Below are 18,297 nucleotides of genomic sequence, written 5' to 3' on the forward strand. Positions count from 1 at the left end.
CCCACCGGGTCTGAGGACCCCCCACTCTAATTCCAAATCCAAAATGTGCCGGGAGAAGTTGTGCTGGAGATGCCAACAACCTGTCAGGAAGCAGTTTGAACACAGGAAACCATGTGTTAAGAGAATCACAGGCCCGAGCAATCGCATGTCCCGGGCCGAGCAGAGCAATGCTCTAGGGGAACTGACCCTGCATAAATAAGAGAACAGCAGCACCACAAACAAGCAAACGCTTCTCCAAGGTTCAGCAGGAACTAAGGAGTCGATTATATTTTCAATTTAAAGTAAGGAGATTTCCAAAGATAAGTGCCATTTGCTCATTAATTCTACTGCTTATACCCATCAGTGGTCGAGAAACACTAACGGTTCTTAGACCTAAGCCTTCTTTAGATTAGAAACATTAGGGCAGTTTAAGCCTGGAACAGACAGACACCCAGGTACAAGCCAAGCAGTGCATCTAACAGCTGACACCAGGGAGCAGAAAACTGCAGCAGACGAGTGAGGGTGGACCAGATGCCACATCTGAGGCTGGAACACGGAGCAAGCCCAGGGGACCCCCATGTTCAGCCAGGACTCTGCTCTCCCACCAGAAACCAGCACTCTCAGCAAGCACAGCCCAGGATGCCTGGTGCAGAGGCACTTGTCACCTTCAGTTCTCAGCGACGTGATAGTAGTGACAAGCACACCCCTAAGAGAGGTGGAGACTCAAGTTCTATTTGTTTCTGGCATGAAAAGCAGATGATTTTCCTCTCCCCACTCTTAAGAAACAGTCAAAATGTAGCAATCTCTAGACTTATACTGTGGCCACCACATCATTCTGCACAGTCTGCTACCAACCCAAGAATAGGAAACAAATAGAAAGGGCAAAAGACCCTGCAATCTCTCTGTAAAGTCCTCCACAGCTGGATCAGTTCCATCACAGGAAATAGCAGAGTTCATTCCTTAAATGATTACAATTCAAGAGGCACTCAGAATACTGTGTATCCACCCTCCCTTTAAGAGATTTAATTATACTATGGTTCATATTTTATAACACATTAACAGGAAGAGATCTGGAGTTAAAAAAGCTAATGGCTGAAAAAGGCTCTATCATTATTTGATATAGTTGGAATACAATGAAAGTGGGTTGACTTGGACAGAACTTGCTACCGTGAAGCTAGCAGCCTCCTTAACTCAGGTGGACGCCTACCAATCTCACATGCATGGCGGACACACACAGCTGGACTCCTAAGGAGACGGGCTGACATTTGTGTGGGTGAACAGAGTGGAGGCTGAAGAGGAAGCAGCTTTGTCAAGCCCGGGGCCGTGCTACCTGTCGGAGGGAGTCAGAGGAGGGAGAGGCAGGGCGGCTGGCGGAGCGGAGGCTTAGAGAAAGCTCCCACTGGTCAACAAAAAATCGACGAGAAGGCTCAGGTTCTGGCTATAAAATACAAGATGGAGAAAAAAAAAAATCAAAGGAAACATTAAATTAAAAGTTACACGCTGCCCTGAACATAAGGAACTTGGCAGTTTCAGAACCTTCATCTGGATAACAAATGCAATAAAGAAACACTCTTAGCTCCAGAAGCCCCAACGGCTCATTCCAGGCCCCCACTGTGCCTCACGCTCACAGCCATGCCCTGAAAGCCTTGTCTGCACCCCTGTTCTCCAGTGCACAGTGATGCCAGCCAGGAGGCAATGTTCTGCTTACACGTTCTGTGTGCCCTGCTGAGCCCTCATGGCCTGAGCTGGAATTTCTCTTGGGCAGAAGAAGACTCCACCAGCTCCTCACCCTGCCATTCTCATGAGAAGCAGGTAACGGAGACAGCAGATCTCGAGCGAAGCTCGCTCTTTCTACATAAAAGCCAGGAAAGCAGCGCCCCCTCCTCCTGGTGGGGCTCAGAGAAACCGAGCTTGCCCTGGAGCCAGCCCCTAACCCTCTGCAAGGCCGCATGCAGCACGTGGAGCAAACATGGGCCCAGCAGCCAGGCACCCTCTGATTCCCGAGTGAGGAGGGGCTGAGAGCTCAGCCAGCAGAAACTATTTTGCTTCCTGCAGGTTTGGGCTGAGACACCTGCGGGCTGTAGGGAAGAGTCACCCACTGGCCCTCAGCTCCCCTACTTGAGCTCACACTAACTTCAAAGCTTCGGGTGTGATGGGGTGATGGGGGGGTATCATCAGCCTCTGCTCCAGAGGCTCAGGGAGAAACTCCCCAGACAGCAGAGAGCAGGCGAGCGCACAGCTGGACTGGGCATCGGTGGAGGGAGAGTCCAGGAAGGAACAGGAACAGTGACCCCCAGGAGTACCTGGACTGGAACCATGCACCAAAGAATGTGGAGGCCAGCCCATTGGGGAAATGAAAGAAAACTCCTGCCAAACCTACTGCTTCCTGAGCTCCAAATCCCACCTCTCCTCTGTGCCCTGCGGCTCCAACTTCTATCAGTTTCTCCCACCAATCTCTCTTTCATTCACCAGACTTCCCTCCATTCCTCCTTGAGGCACTGTTTCATTTAGAACCATCAGGACCTCATCAAATAGGCATTCCCCAAAACGGAGGGCATTGCCCTGTTCAGTGAAAATGCCTAGTGTTTTTGAGAGGAACCAGCTTGGGAAGAAGGAAGAAAGAAGCTGGGCACAGGCAGTGAGGCCACAGGTGACACAGAAAGCCACCCCTCCCCCTCCCCCGGCCTGCTTCCTGCCTGGCAACGGGTAGGAAGACAGCTCTACCACTACTTTCCTAGTGGGTCCAGGAGGGAACCAGACTTACTGCTCAGCCATGAGGGCATTTCTCAGAGAGCAAAGGCATAAAGGGAGGCAAAAATAATGGGAAAAGGCCCGTGTGAAATGAACAGTTAGAGATGATTCTTCGCTCTGGCTGCAGAGCTACACCCACTCAAGGATCAATTTAAGGGTAACTTTCATAAAGTTAGCAGGTTTTAAAACAGGTATCTCTGCGACTCATTGGATTACACGATGGCCAGGTGTGATAAGTCGTCCCTCTCTAGCTTCTCGACCAGACGAGCTACAGCTTTTCATTACAGATCCCACATCTGGTGGTCACCTCCCTTCCCTCCCCCGTCCTCTTCATACCTGAAAAATCCCCAGGCTCCTGGGAGCTTTGGCTTTCTTGGTATTTCTACCTCAAGACTCTGGACTCTGAAAAGAGCCAAGCAAGTGCCTCCTGCTTACTGACCTCCAAGACCCTTCCCCAGCAATCAAAGGCGCATATCTGGGCGTGGGGAAGGGGGGGCCACTCACAGGGGCACAAACTCTCAGGCTTCCTATCTGGTCTGACGCTGAGTGGCTGGACGCTCCACCCTGAATATTATTTCCATGGGTCATCACTGCCAGCGAAGAGAGTTCCAGCTCTTGGCTGGGTGACCAGAGTATGGAAAAAGCAAGAGAGAGGGGCTACACCCGCCTCCCCTCTGCCCCCCCACCCGACGACCCCCAGCGTGCCGCATCTGTGTGGCTGCCAGCATCCCATGCTTTACCCTCTCGTGGTGGGGACTCTGCTTCCCACGGCTGTCAGCATCAAGATCCCTGCATGTCTGTAGGCAACAAAGTAGAAACTTAAGCTCCATCCAAATGCTCTATCTGGACCTACTAAGTGACAGTGCCAGAAAGTGAGAGTTCATTCCAACACATAACTGCTGCCGCCTACTGGTGCCCACCCCAAGTGACCACAATCCCATCTACATCAAACCCCACGACCCAAGGACAACTCTGCACAGCTGTTTCCCCACCTGGCCTCCAATGAGGTCAGCTACGTGGGTAAATAAAGAACTACGGTTAGTACAAAGGTGGAACAAACACATTTCTTTCACACAATGGCACACGATGAGAGGCATTCAGTGGAAGGTTAACAGGAGAGGCAGGTTAGAGGGTGAAGCTTTCCACAACAAGACATCAGAAAGGAAAGGTGGGGAGATGGAAACTGGCTAGAGTAAATGACTGTGACGGCAGTCCACAGGAAACCCCGTGGTGGGAAGTGGGCCCTGAACAGGAACCTGGGACCAAAGCATGATGTACTAAAGGGCGAGGTGAACACAGGACCGTGACACAGGCCCACGCTGCCTCCGCTGCCCTGAGGAAACCACTAACACAGTGAGCGTGGGGCTGGGGAGGCCAAGGCCTCTAGTCACACTCTGGATAACCCAGGATTCACCGTATGGTCCTGCACCAGTGGAAAAACTGACACAGAGGTTCTAATGTGGCCACTCTCTTGTCCAGAGCCCACAAGTGTGTGGTCTCCATGGCAGGTGAGGCCAGGGCTCCGGGGTCACCCAGTCGGGGTCAGCTCCTGGCTCACTGCTCACTGTGTGACTTCACACAAACTACTTGGCCTCCCTACCCTGTGCCTTGGTCTCCTCATCTATGAAAGGGTGAGGATAACAGGACCTGCCTCGTAGGGTTACTATGAGAAGAGGCCGAGACAACACAGGAACAGCACTCAGAATACTGCCCGACTCACAGGAAACGCCCCCTGTTGCTTCTTAGGCAGAGACAGGACCCAGGGTGGTCACTGCCCTACAAGGGCTCAGCATCCCGACCCAGGGACATAGGTTGGGCCCTTGCACATCAGACACATTATGGGGTCACCTTCTAAATAGGCTACCCATAGCTGAGAAAATGTCTTTCCATAGATGCTGGCTTTAAAAATCAGTGTTTTACTTTATAGGGACATACAACACAAGTCAAAAAAGCCATTCTATAAACGCACTTCACGTGAGCATGCTGGCGACAAAGCACGCAGGGTTAACTCGCCGTGAAGCAGTTCTCAGTGATCTGCCTGGGGAGTGAGCGTGGTAGACAGAAAGGACGGGTGCCCTTGTTGGCAAAAGCAGGGTAAACAAGAGGCAGGCCTCTCAAAATCAGAAGGAACCCAACTCACAGACTGAAGCCCTATGAAATGCCTCCCAAAGTTCATCTTAACTGTACCCCCTTGGGCAGCAAGAAAAAAATGGCTGATTTCAATAGGGTTATATAAAAATGCTCTCCAGGGCTTTTAGACCTTGCATCTGGGTCAAGGTTAGTTTAAATTTTAGTGTGTGGCTGTACAGTTGTACTCCTGTGATGCAGGACTAGATTAAACTACCCAGGGTTTGAACGTACGATGTGCAATCCTGAGGCCCACCGGGAAAGGTCGCTTCTGCGACGGTTATCACTGAAGTGAGGGGATCCTGACTTGGTCTCTCCCCTGGCCACCCAAGCAGGCAGGCAGGCACACAGGATAGCGGAGCATGCAGAGGGGGGTCACCTGCTGGCCGCCACGTGCCCGACAAGGGGGCGGAGTAGGGGGAGGAGAGAGTGTGATCACTTTTTTGGGGCAGGTCCGAGAACACTCCTTTCCCCGTCGCTTTTACACCAACAGACACAAACAGAGAGAACACAGGTGAAATAGTGGCCACACTGAGGTTGGTTCTGGAAACATCCCAGAGGCCCGTCCCCCCCACTCCATCCTCAGCACAAATCGGAGCGTTCAGGGAGACGCTTGTCCCTGCCTGCCGTGGCCTCAGGGCAGAAGCGCACGGTTTACAGATCCCAGAGTTGTAGCGGCTGCGGGGTCAGGACCTGCACGGCAGCACTCTCTAAATGCCAGGGGCCAGGGCATATTCTTCTTTGTTGGCTTATCAGAGAAGTTGGGGGGTAGAAGAAAGTGGCTTGGTTACAAGTGGAGAGAAGGGGCACACAGACTACCCGTCACGGGAGGACGTGGCGACTGCCTGCCCACGGCTGGGGCTCCTGGGCACCTGCAGCTGCAGAGCAGCACCTCCCGGGCCACCCACACTCACGTCCTGCCACTGCTTCCCTCTGCTCAGTCCCCTAACTCACACTCGGAAGGTTCTGGGAGGCGACCATGGAAATACAAGAAAGAACAGGAAACAGGATATAAAATTAACACCTTTCACTAACTGACACCACACAATGTCAGTGGATCATTTGCCCACAGTGTCCACTTCCTGTGAAGCCGTCTCTGAGCGAGAGAACCCTTCAGTACTTAAGAAACAGCCAGATTCCCGTGTCAGAGGATCCTTCAGTTTCCCCACGTCCAGAACTACTGTGCGGGACGGCTCCCAGCAAAGCCCGGGAGGGAACTGCTTCTCTGTCTGCTCCCACTCCACTGACCCTTTGCGGCCAAAACCAAGGCTGCTTAACTGTAGACTCTGCCCGCAGGGCCCATTTCTGAGATCAAAAGGGGATGGGGTGGGGAGGGAAGAGCCAGATGGTGTCACAGGAAGGTGATAAGGAGCTGGCATCCCCACTCTCCTCCACACCATGACCAGCTCGGCCTCACTGCTGTGCTCGCCACACCCACCTGCCTCAACCGGAGCCACTTCCAAGGAAACAGCAAGTGAGTCACAGGAAGGTGTGCCGTCAGCCCCCACTCCCCAGGGGGCTAAGGAGCCAGCCCAGGGCGCACCCCTGGACTTCCTGTGTCTCTGGGCTTGTGTGGCATCTGGCACGGCCCTCCAAAGTTCTATCTTTCAGGAGATAAATGCACAAAGCAAGGCTCATGACACCATCCCCAACTTAGCGCTGGGGATAAGTCGCATGTGAACATAACAGATCTCATGAGGACGTGAGAACTATGTATCACGGTCCTCTCACAGCTGAGCACATCACAATCCTGCTCTACACATAGAATCTAATGGTGTCCAGCTACCCTGCTGCTCCCTGTAACCAGCATGTCTGGTGTCCCTACCCCAGACCAGCCTTGACTTTAAGGGTCTGTTCTGCCTGGAGAGCCCGGTGGTACGTACTCATCAACTCCACTGACCGTGACTGCAAATCACCTGGATGCATTTCGGCAGCACCCGCACAGGCTAGAGGCTCCCAGCAGCTGCAGCAACAGGGGAAGCAGGGCTCTGGGTGCCCCTGCAGTCCAGCGCCCGGTGGGAACTGAGCCCGTCTTCCCCGAGACAGAGGCAGAGGCCGAGCCAGCCCCTTGGGTCCCTGCCCCGGGCTTCCAGGGAGGCCCATCCAGAGCCACTCCAGGATGTGTCACTCAAAGTCACCTCTTTACCCACCAACTGTGCTCCCATCTCAGGCAACCTCCATGACTAGTGTAAGAACCTGGGAATCTAGCGAAGAGTTCACCTTCCCCTTCAGCAATCCTCATCTAAAGACTAAACTTCAAATCATACCTTCCACCTAGATGTCAAAGGTCTACCCCAGGCAAAGGGTAAGCAAAGAAAACAGAAGTGAATTTCTAATGAGTTTTTCTCAGGAGACCTACCCTCCCCAAGCATGGGGAGAGCGGTCCTGTGGCTTCATGGTGACTTTGGACGCTGCTCCCAAGCTTCCACCTCAGCCTCACAGGCCCTGCCTTTCTTAATGCGCATATTATTAAAAGAAAGGTTAGAAAGAAACATCCTGCCCTAAATGAAATTCAACTAAGACCTAACTCACCACTCCCCGGCACCTCCTAGCACAGGAGGGAACCAGGGTCAGCCCACCTGATGGCTCAGAACCCCAGTCCTCAGCAATTCCAAATCAGGAGACAGCAAACCCTGGCCGCCCCAACGACTGACATGCGGGAGGAACACAGCAGAGACGTCCCATCTCTGTGACAGGTTTCCCATTACCCGCCAGTCGCCAGCCCCTCTTTCTTTCTGCCCCACTCTGCACTACGTAGAAGTAGCTTTACAGGAGACCCTGCAGAAACGTTAGTGAAAATTTCCAAAAATAATATTTTAAATGTAGACAAAGCACCAAGAAAATGCCCACGATCATCTTTGTCCACAGTTTGAAACAAGGAAAAAAACCAGTTTGAGACTATTTCTTACATAACATTTTCCTGTTTAACACGCAAGGCCCACTGCCCTGAGCCCCAAGTTCGACAAACTCAGGACTGTCCTCCAGGGGTCACATGGACACATGTCAGCCAAAGGTCAACTTGGGACAAAGGTTATAACAGCAAAACTCCAAAGGCTCAGGTACCTGAACACAGGTACCACACAGCTTCAGCTAGTCTGAACACTAAATCAACAGCCCACCCTTTTCACTCGTTTCCCAAATCCCAAAAAAGTTAGTCATGTAACACTATCAGTACTGTCTGTTAAACCTCCCCCAGAGTCACTACTCAAATGCACACTGAGATTCTGACCCTCGTGACCTAGGGTTCTACAGTGCAGGCTTCCACCCGGTTGGCCCAGAGGAGGAATGGGTGGGAAGGGCCAGCACCCACTCTGGTCCCTGGGCAGTGCCTTTACCTGTTTCCACTGGGGGACAGGAGCAGGGCGACCCTGCTCGGGCAGGCAGCAGGACGGCTGGCTGAGCCCACGCTCTTGTGTCGGCTGTGACACACAGGTCAAGTATGGGTAGGGGACAGGACATGGAGACAAAAAAAGAAAATACATTAAGGTAACAAACACAAAACTGGTTCTCACGGAGGATAGACACACATCTAAGAACTGAAGGAGGAATGTGTAGAATTAGTTCTAGAAAGTTACACTTACAAAGGAAAATACCCACCCTCCCCCCCTCAACTTGGGCAAAACCAAATGCGAAAGAAAAACAGAAGCTGTAATCCTGATTACCCTTTTCCCAAGCTCACTCTGAGCCAAAACTACTAATTCTGGTTCAGAAAATGAATCTTTCCACTCAAAATGAGTGGGGGCAAACTTCCTCTAGTGAAGAGCACCCCAGCCTTCCCGAGCCACCCAACAGCCTCTCACATTCACAGTCAAGCCTGTACATTCTCTGTGGACCTCGAATCTAACCCAGCAGTAAATGCAAGAAGACATTAGTGACGGTGGGCCCGGCACCCAGTCCACAGGTACAAGAGCTGACAGGCATGGAGAAGATGAAAAGGAGATGCGCTCTCCACACCAGGAGTTTTAGAAGAAACTTTCAGTGTGGATCTCACAATGCCAGCACCTCCTCTTGTGAGAAACCTTAATGACTTTTAGACAAGCAAGAGGAGAAACGAGACCTAACAGACATGGCAGTCCAGCCCTCATCAGGACTCGTGGGAGTGAGGTTAGTGTCCACAGAGAATCTTTACAACACTTATACTCTTGACCTAGTTCAAGGACAGTCTAGGAAAACAATCTGCAACACACAAAGGAAGCTTTACAACAAGAGTGTCTACCTCTGTGCTTATGATCAAAGATGAGAAACAACTAAACATCCAGCACCAGAGGAAGAGTTAAGAAAAGCATGGAGCACACGCTTTGGAAGAGGCTTGTAAAGAGCTTGGAACATGGAAATATGCCCAAAGTTACATGAAGAAAGCAAAATAGGGAAGTGTATGTTAAGAATGACCTCACCTATGAAAACAAGAACGCACTAAAAAAAGACCAGAAAGAAACATGGCAAAACATTAACAGAATTTTAGGGGCCTTAATTATACTTTTCAGCATTTTCCTCAACAAGCAGGTACTTCTTCTATTACTTATGTATGTATGTATATATGTGAACATGCACCTACGTACAGAGGTTTGGACACCCCATTTTAAAGGTCCCAGGGTGGGCCTGACTGGTGAGGACAGCAACCCTCATCCCTGCCCCACGCAGACACCAGTCTCGAGCACTAAGCCCTCGGGTCTGGGATGTTCCCTGTCTCACTCACTAACTGCCTTCCTCTATGGCAGCCCAGGTCTGGGCGGGCAGGGTGTGTGCAGGTTTACCTGTCTCCTCACGCTCGTGGACTGTGGGGGCGCGTTCTCCTCAAACTTGGCCAGCAGCTGGGTTGCCATGTACTTCACTTTGTTCTGGTTGCCAAGGGCCACATCCAGCCTCCGGTCAGTCAGCGTGCTCACCAGCGTGGGCCTTCCTCCTCTGTAGCCGCGGGGTGCGTCCTCCTGATGAACATGAGCCCAGAGAGCCGGCCTGTGTTAGAGGAGACCCCGCCCCCATCCCCCAAGGGTCTGACACATAGACTGGTCTTTCCTTTAGGTTGAGCTTAGCGATGGCCTAAAGATGGCCTTGGGCAGTATGAAGAGGTACTCAGGCTTTGGTTAGTGTGGTCACATCCCAGGAAAGCCGCTGCCCTTCGCCATGTGTGGGATTCCAAAGGCATAGGAAGGCCCAGTGCACACGTGTATGTTCCCTGGATGCGCTCCAAAAAAGTAAACAAACGCAAAAGGCCACAGAAAGCATCTGTGCACAACAATTCTCACAAAGGGTGAACTGAAAAGATCTAGCAATACTAATTAGAGAATTAAGTGTTTAAGCCAAGAAGGGCAATTCAGTACAATCTTTCTGACAAATTCCAGATATTTCTCACCTCTTCCGACTGACTGGTCTTTCTCCTCTTCCCAGCACCATCCAAGTCCTTTTCCTTTTTGTCCTGCACCAAGAGCAGAGGGAAACTGCATTCCTCTAGTCCTGCACTTCGTCATTAGTTCTGCAGCTGGAGGAAAAACCCTTCCACTTACCTTGGGAGAGCGCTTTCGAGAAATGGTCTGCCCAAGCTTGCTCAGGAAGGAGATGGGGGATTTGGTGCTGGCTACCAGGACGGCCCTCTCCTCAGCATTCAGGTCCAAGGCATCTGTGGACAGAAACCAGCAGTGTCCAAGAACAGCCCTGAGGGCGCCTCCTCACAGTATGCTCTCAGAACCTTAGGAAGCTCTGAGGGTTCGTGCTCTCTGAACCCAGCAGGAATGCAACAGAGAAAATGTACATGAAGGCCTGGACACTGGGCCTTCTCTCCTCCATCCACACAAACAAAACCAACACTTGCCCCAATCCACTTCAGCTACAAAAACCTCCACTTTTGCTTTTCAGAGGCTGCAATCTGCCTATGCTTGCTGGTTACAGCCGAGTGCCAAAGCCTCACTCTGAGATGGAAATTCCAGGCAAAGAGAGAAAGGGAGGGACATGGCGGGAGAAGATGGGACTTGGGCATGGGTTCTACGGGTATACAGACACCTGCACGCAGCTACACACAAAGGCAGGGCTCTCCCTGAATGGGCATATGATGTTAAAGAGTTGTGCATTTCTGCTATAAGCCACAGACGTCTACAAGTACATGGGCTAGAAGACACTGGAGAATGGTACCTAAACTATGTGGATTCCAATGTTTTATTAACCACAACAATAATGTCGAAATAATAATTGAAACTAATAATACATTGCTAACATTTATTTAAGTGCTTCCATTCACCAAACACTCTTCTTAGCATATCACAATCTAATCATACACATGTTATCCCCATCTTACAGACAGGGAAACTGAGGCACAGGGAAGTTTAGTGACAGGTGGAGGCAATGGGATGTAAAGCAGGTCAGGTACCATGGCCAACACTAGCAAGCATTATGATGCTTACTCAGTCTGTGTTCTGACAGCCTGAGCGCCAAGGGAAGATTTTTGGAAACACTGAAAGGTAGGAGAAGAAAGAGAAGCCAGAGAAGGAACAGTTACAGAAGCAAGAGAACGAGGCAAGTGTAGTCTGGGATAACAGAAGCCAAGAGGAAGAGAGAATTTCAAGAGAAAGGACATTGTTCCGAATGCTGAACAATGCAGAGCAGCTGAGTGCCCGAGAGGAGGCAAAGGAGGGAGGAATACGCATTTGGTGATTCTTCACGACCACGGACAACAATTTTGGCAGAGCAGGAAAAACAGAGACCAGGCTACAAAGCGTTACAAAGATTAGGCAGTGAAGAAGTCTAGGCCACAGCAAAAGCACCTTTTCAAAAAGGCTGGTTCTGGGAGAAAGGGAACAGGGTGGTGGAGTCAAGGAGAAGGTTCTGGATGGGAATGCTCACAGCCTCCACATCTGCCGAGCATGACCTGGGTCCGAACGAAGGGCTGAGAACACCGCAGAGAAGCGAGTCAGCTGGAAGGAGGAGAGCGGGGCAGGGATGGGGTTGGGGGGTAGGCAGGGGAGCCGCAGGGCAGCGTCCCCGTGGGCCCTTACCTCGGGAGGGGAGAGAATCCCTGAACATCTCGTAGAACTGGGTCAGGTACATCACCATGGACAGCTTGTCCGGCTCCCCGACCGAGGCCATCTCTCTGCCTGTCATGATGGGAGAGATGCCCAGCTCCTTCTCAGCAACATCGAAGGCCAGCTGGTTATTCTTCTCCACACTTTGCTCATCCAAAGAATCGAAATCTCTGGGAAACAGGATGAGGAAAACGTGTCAAAATGGGCTGCTTGTCCTCAGACCAGAAAACATGATATCATGGAGTCATCACTTCTTGGTCTTTTGGCTAAAATCCAGGGTGCAGGCCTCACTGAAATCAGAGAGCAAACCTTCACTTCCCCATCTCCTTCCTTTTACTCACAAAATGCAAATCATCCTCAAGGAAAAGAAAGGATTAAAGATCTACCCATAAAAGAGGGGAAAAGTTGGAAAATATAACATTTTTCCAGCAACATAAATTTCTTACTAACAGGTGAGCTCAGGAGAAAGAGCTGTTTTTGTTACGTTTCTCCTGCGCCCTGCACGCGGTCAGCATGTGCCAGACTCACGCTCATTAACGATAAAGGTTCTGCTTGGATCTAGTTGTGTCTAAAGGCCCGGATCCATCACCCTGGGTCCTTCGGCACTAACAAGCTGTTTATGTACTAAGCCAGTGCTAGTGAATCTTACTCTGCCTTCTACTCAAAGGGAAATTCCAAAACTTTCCTCAAAAGATTTTTCCATTGCTAAATATCCTGAGTTTTCCTAAGTATTTAGATTAACAAACTTTCCCACTGGGTTTTAGGCTTCTTGCTAGTCAGTCAAGAAGAGACTGATAGCACCCTTCTTTAGGTGATTTCAGATTAACTGGGCAGGCCTTATTTTGTGTTAACCTACTGACTCTATAATCGTTTTTCATTTTTTAAATTCCTTTACTCTGTACATGAAGCCTATTACACTATGGAGGCCTCATCCTGAGCGAAGTCACTGCAGCCTAAACAGTGCCAAATGAGCTAGCTACTCAGGGCTGTGTGTGCCATTAGGAGGAAATCCCCGGGCCCTCAGGCAGCCTTCGGTCCATTCCCACAGGAGTGTCCCCCACCCCCACCCAGGTTCCCTTCAGGTACTTCCGCCCTCATCCTTTCTCTCTTGCCCTCCCTCTGGACTAGAACTGACTCGCCTGGGCCTTCCCCTGAGCGCTTATGTGCTATTCACCACATCTCAAGCCTCCCCTGCCCCCACCAGAGCGGTGAATAAGCCCTACTTCCACTTACTTTTTACCAGCCTCTGAATGAGCTAAGGGACAGGGGCTCCAGAGGCCACTTATCTTTATCCAAGCAAATCAGAAATCCCCACTCCTACACACTAGGCGAGGCTGTTTTTATTTTATTAACATAAATAGGAACTAGGTCTTTCAGGACTCCTTAAGTAATCATTAAAACAAAATAAACACACAAAAATGGGCCTGTAAGTCAACCTAATGATGAAAGGACAGACAGCCAAAATAATTCCACATGCTCTTCTCATTTCTGAATCTTCTTGTTTGGCTTCCATGGTAATGGATGCCTACGGGGGAATCTGGGTGCACCAGTCACCACAGCTGACCTGGGTTGTCCTGTTGCATTTAGGTGAGTACAGTATGGTCGAAAGAGGAAATGTTACTGCACAGGTGGGTAAGGCCACCTGATTGTCAAGGGCTTGACAGAACACGCTTGCAAAAAGTGCAAGAGACAAGAGATAATGCCGATAAGCCCCGGTGACCGGAGGAAGTGCTTTTGCTGGTAGTGACACACGTACCTTCAGCCCACGCTCCAGCCAGGCTTTTCTCAGGACCAGCAGCACTGGACAGAGAGCTGGCTGAATGCAGAGCTCAGCCTGGGGCCAAGAAACACAGTTTTCCTTCGTGTGATGTTAATAGGCTCAGGGGGTGCTATAACCAGTTTCCCACCTTCTGAGTGCTGAGATTTTACAAACAGCTAATCATTCCTGGGTCAAGATACATAATGCTCGACAGACACAGCTTTAAATATAACCGAATCAAAATCAGTCACTGACCTCCAGAGGAAGTATCTTACTATGTATCACATTCTAGAAAAAGGTACAGAATCTGGCCACTTGGCAGCAGGGTACTCGGGGTTCCGGAGGGAATACAGAGGACACAGAGTCTGACTCACATCAGATCAGGGCGGTATCTGTGGATGATCGCACACAGGGCCAGGCCACTCTTCCATGACATGGTGAGGTCTGTCACGTTCACCCCGGCATAGCCATCTGTCTGCCGCTGGCACCAACCCAGCAGCTTGCTGGAGCGAGCCACAGACTCTACAACAACAACAATGTTATTATTGGAAGTGTGGTCACCTGGTAGCTTTGACAAAGAATCCACATAACCAGTTTGAAAAATCAATGAAGGCAGGGACGAAACAGTCATCACTGGTTTTCAAAAGGAAGAAGCTATTTAACTGGTATCACAATAGTGGAATTTAATTTTATTGTTATTATTATTATTATTATTATTATTATTATTATGGCTGCACGGCATGGCTCGTGGGATCTTAGTTCCCCAACCAGGGATCGAACATGGGCCATACCAGTAAAAGCACAGAGTCCTAACCACTGGACCGCCAGGGAAGTCCTGTGGAATTTTAGGTAGACAAAAAACTACCAACTTATCCAGACTCTGAGGTCAACATCCTTGCTCCCAACAGAATGACAGATCACAAGTGGGTGATCTGGACCCACTCACGCTGAAGCCCAGGGTTCCAGCCACTCTCCAGGACAGGGACTTAGAGGGAACGGTGCCATCTGCTGAGCTGTCTCTAAGATCTCCCTGGAGAGCTGTCTGGCAGCTGACAGAGGAAACGCCTTCTCTTCAAAGTAACACTGGGAGGACCCCAAAAAAAAGGTTCCATTCCACCTAGCAGCACATTAAATACTTGCTCTTACACTTTCCAATGTGCTGAGCAATTTGAAAGTGAAGAAACTTTGCAGGACCACACAGGCAAGGCCAAAGACTACAGACCAGGCCGGGTTTGACACTCAGTATGACAAGGAGTCATGTCTTGAAAAACTCAACACATAGGCGTATACTGGGATGTTTTCCAATCACTGATGTGTCTTTTAAAACACGCAGAGCCTTTATAAAAATCTATTTTTCATAATCACATCAGAAGAGCACTTAGAAGAATGATACAGAGCATTCAGAAGAATCTGTGAACTCTTATGCATGTCTAAGAAAGTCTGTTCCTTTCCTTAGGCAGCTGAAAATATTTAACCTTGTACTAAGCCATTTAGTGATTTGTCAACACAAGATAAAAAACTGCATATCTAAAAATCCTGTTTCATTTAAGTCTTTCAGGGAAAATGTACCCTGAAATGACACAGAGAACCACTGCCAGTGTCACCATCGTAACTCTCTTGGCTTCAGAAATTAACTTTATTCAGGTAGTTCCCAAGTCTGTGTATCCATCAATCCAATATGTATTGGGACAACTTCAACATTCCAGGCTCTAGATTAACAGTGAATAAAGACGCACTCTCTAGGGAATTCCCTGGTGGTCCAGTGGTTAGGACTCCACGCTCTCACTGCAAAGGGCTCAGGTTCAATCCCTGGTCGGGGATCTAAGGTCCTACAAGCCCCGCAGCGCAGCCTTAAAAAATAAATAAATAAATAAATAACACACTTTCTGCTTCTAAGGAGATGACACCCTAGTGGAGGAAGATGAAAATGTTTCCAGCTGCCTGCTGGTGGTCACATCTGCCTTGATATCCCAACAGTACGTCAAATTCAAGCCTTCTCCGTCCCACGTGCTTGTGCAAACTCTGCCAGTGTTTCTGGCTCCTTAATACTCTCAGTGGCCATTCCTGATGCCCCGCTGTAAGCCAGGGGCTGCAGTGAACACCCCAACACATCCCTGAGTCCCCACAGCCAGCGGAAGGTGGGGATGGTGAGCCCCCACTTCAGACGTGGAAACCCACGTTCAGAGATACTAAGTATGCTGTCCAGCCACACACTTCACGGACGGGCACAGCTGGACTGGACATGGTCTCCCTTCTCATCTGCGGCATCAACACCAGGCCGGCCAGCCTAACCACAGACACACCTCTAACTACCTGCCCTACCCCATGTGCCCTTCTCTATCCCAGCTCACCTGCAGCTGGCCAGTCATTCTCTCTTTTTTTTTTTTTAATTTATTTTGGTTGCATCAGGTCTTGGTTGCAGTGCATGGGCTTCTCTCTAGTTGGGGCATGCAGGTTTTTTCTTCTCTAGTTGTGGCGTGTGGGCTCCAGAGCACATGGACTCTGTAGTTTGCGGTAAGTGGGCTCTCTAGTTGAGGCATGCGAGCTCAGTAGTTGTGGTGCATGGGCTTAGTCTTAGTTGCCCCTTGGCATGTGGGATCTTAGTTCCCCAACCAGAGATTGAACCCATGCCCCCTGCAGTAGAAGGTGGATACTTTACCACTGGACCACCAGGGAAGTCCCAGTCACTCTCTTTTTAAAGAACTCTTCAGGTGCCTGACCACACTCAAAGCATAGCATGGGCTCTCCACCATTACTGTGTTCTGCAATGTCGTGGTCCTCAGCTACATGGCCACTGCTTCTTCCCTAAAGCCTTCTCCCAACCTTGGTTGGCATGTGTGCTCGCAAGCGCCACCCCCATCCCCCGCAACAGTGCAGCATCTGATTTCTCTTTACACCCTCGTGACACCTTAGACCAGGTTCCCCAGCCTTGACAGTACTGCTATTTTTGGCAGGTAATTCCTCGCTGTGGGGCTGACTTGTATACCACAGGGGGCAGAGCAGTAGCACCCCCTCCAGTCCTGACAACCAAAAATGTCTCCAGCCACAACCAAATGTCCCCTAGAGACAAAAATCACCTCCGGGTAAGAACCACGGCCTGACCCAGTACTTTGCACACCAGCAATTCAGCCAACTACACAGAAGGCTCTCAACGGCTGATGGCCATCACCAGGACTCACCATTGCGGGCCAACTTTGGGGTAGTTCGGGAATTCACGAGGTTCTCCATCTCCAGATGAATATCTTTTGTTTCTCCAGTATCATACAGATGACGCACCTGGCAGGAAGTTTACAAGTTGTAAAGAAGGAAAATCACACACCAAGTAACAAATTCCCACCTGAGAGCAGAATGACTGAGGTGAAAGATTGGGCAAAGTGTAGTCAGAAGGTATAACGCCGACCTTATCCTTTCTGGGATGTGGTGGGTCACGTAGATACAAATGTATGTAAGAACTTGTGCTAAGAGACACTCAGCCACAGAGGGTCCTCACATAGTCTCTGCCGGGCCATTACTGCTGCCCAGTGACAACGGGTTTCACCCGCAAACACAGAGGCCTAGATGTAAGGTGAATAAAAAATTACTCTAGAACAGGCAAACACGTTGACTGGGCTGCTTTCTCAACACTGTTGGGCTCTTTGGGATTATTATGCTTTGTAACATGTCACTGTCAGTGCAGTAACAAGGCTTTAGACGTACTGAGTTGGCCAATAGTATCTTTTACTTGCAGAAGGTCTTATCTTTCCATGTCCTCTCGAGTGACCTGTCCTGTCTGCCCGCACAACGATCCCAGGAGACGCAGGGATGATGATCTCCATGGTACAGATGAGGAGACAAGTTCAGGGAAGGTGAGCGGCCCCCGGGTCACGGTGACTGGTGGCAGTGACGCAGGTGCTTGCTGCACGTCCTGACCAGAGAACGAGGGCTGTGTACCTGCACCACCCACAGGAACCAGGAGTGGAGCCCTCCCATCACCATATAACCTGCTGCCCTAGCTGCTCAGTCTGCTGATGGAAAATGCCTCCTTCAGCCAACTTGGGTTTTGAAGGGATATTGTGCACGCTTGTATTCACAGGGTCTGACTGGTCCTGACAGTGGCCGGGACGTGGATGACTGGCCAGGGGCACTTACCTGGCTTGGCCGGAGGAAGCTGACGTTAATGTTGGGGTATCTGGTGACTGGGTCTATGCTGTACTGGCTGAAGTTCTTGCTCACGTTCTCAGGGGTGGTCTGAGGCAGCAACCTATAAATGCTTTCCCTGCAGCAACGAACAACAATACGCTCAGAGCAGTGACAGCACCAGAAATACCTCCCTCTCCTTTGATAATATTTCTATTTTTTGACAGTCCAGGGCAGGACAAATCCTCCTCCTTGACAGGTTCCCTCCATTCCCACTACCTCACTGTTTCCACAGACCAATGAGAAGGGCAAGTACACTGCTGTGGGCAGGGAGCAAAGCCAGACTCTAATTTACTGCGGTGCTCTGTTTGGACAAGTATGCCAGTATTTAATGTTTAAGAAAATCAAGTATGCCAGTATTTAATGTTTAAGAAAAATCACTGATGAAAAAAACTTTGCACAAATTTACCCAGAGTACCTTAGGTAAGAGATTTAAAAATGATATCAATCACTAATTTCATCCAGCAAATCCTACTTCTCCAGTTCTGGTCA

The 18,297-nt window shown here is 50.1% G+C and overlaps 1 protein-coding gene across 4 annotated transcripts in view; it reads right to left on the reverse strand.

Annotated features, from left to right (window-relative positions):
* Positions 1-18,297, reverse strand: part of MICAL3 (microtubule associated monooxygenase, calponin and LIM domain containing 3) — a 162,273-nt gene that overhangs the window by 66,059 nt on the left and 77,917 nt on the right. Inside the window, exons 10-20 of one of the 4 annotated variants that reach the window (XM_057703526.1) lie at positions 17,758-17,884; positions 16,809-16,905; positions 14,004-14,151; positions 11,844-12,040; positions 10,362-10,474; positions 10,211-10,273; positions 9,612-9,785; positions 8,193-8,276; positions 5,237-5,335; positions 3,471-3,527; positions 1,310-1,417 (exon numbers count right to left, since the gene is read on the reverse strand). In XM_057703526.1, the coding sequence (XP_057559509.1) occupies positions 1,310-1,417; positions 3,471-3,527; positions 5,237-5,335; positions 8,193-8,276; positions 9,612-9,785; positions 10,211-10,273; positions 10,362-10,474; positions 11,844-12,040; positions 14,004-14,151; positions 16,809-16,905; positions 17,758-17,884 (1,267 nt within the window). Of the gene's footprint in view, positions 1-1,309; positions 1,418-3,470; positions 3,528-5,236; positions 5,336-8,192; positions 8,277-9,611; positions 9,786-10,210; positions 10,274-10,361; positions 10,475-11,843; positions 12,041-14,003; positions 14,152-16,808; positions 16,906-17,325; positions 17,534-17,757; positions 17,885-18,297 lie in introns of those variants that run through there. The other 3 variants (XM_057703522.1, XM_057703524.1, XM_057703525.1) reach the window with 3 other exon arrangements.

The sequence above is a fragment of the Hippopotamus amphibius genome, chromosome 12 (genome assembly GCF_030028045.1).
Source record: "Hippopotamus amphibius kiboko isolate mHipAmp2 chromosome 12, mHipAmp2.hap2, whole genome shotgun sequence".
NCBI classification, from domain to species: Eukaryota; Metazoa; Chordata; class Mammalia; order Artiodactyla; family Hippopotamidae; genus Hippopotamus; species Hippopotamus amphibius.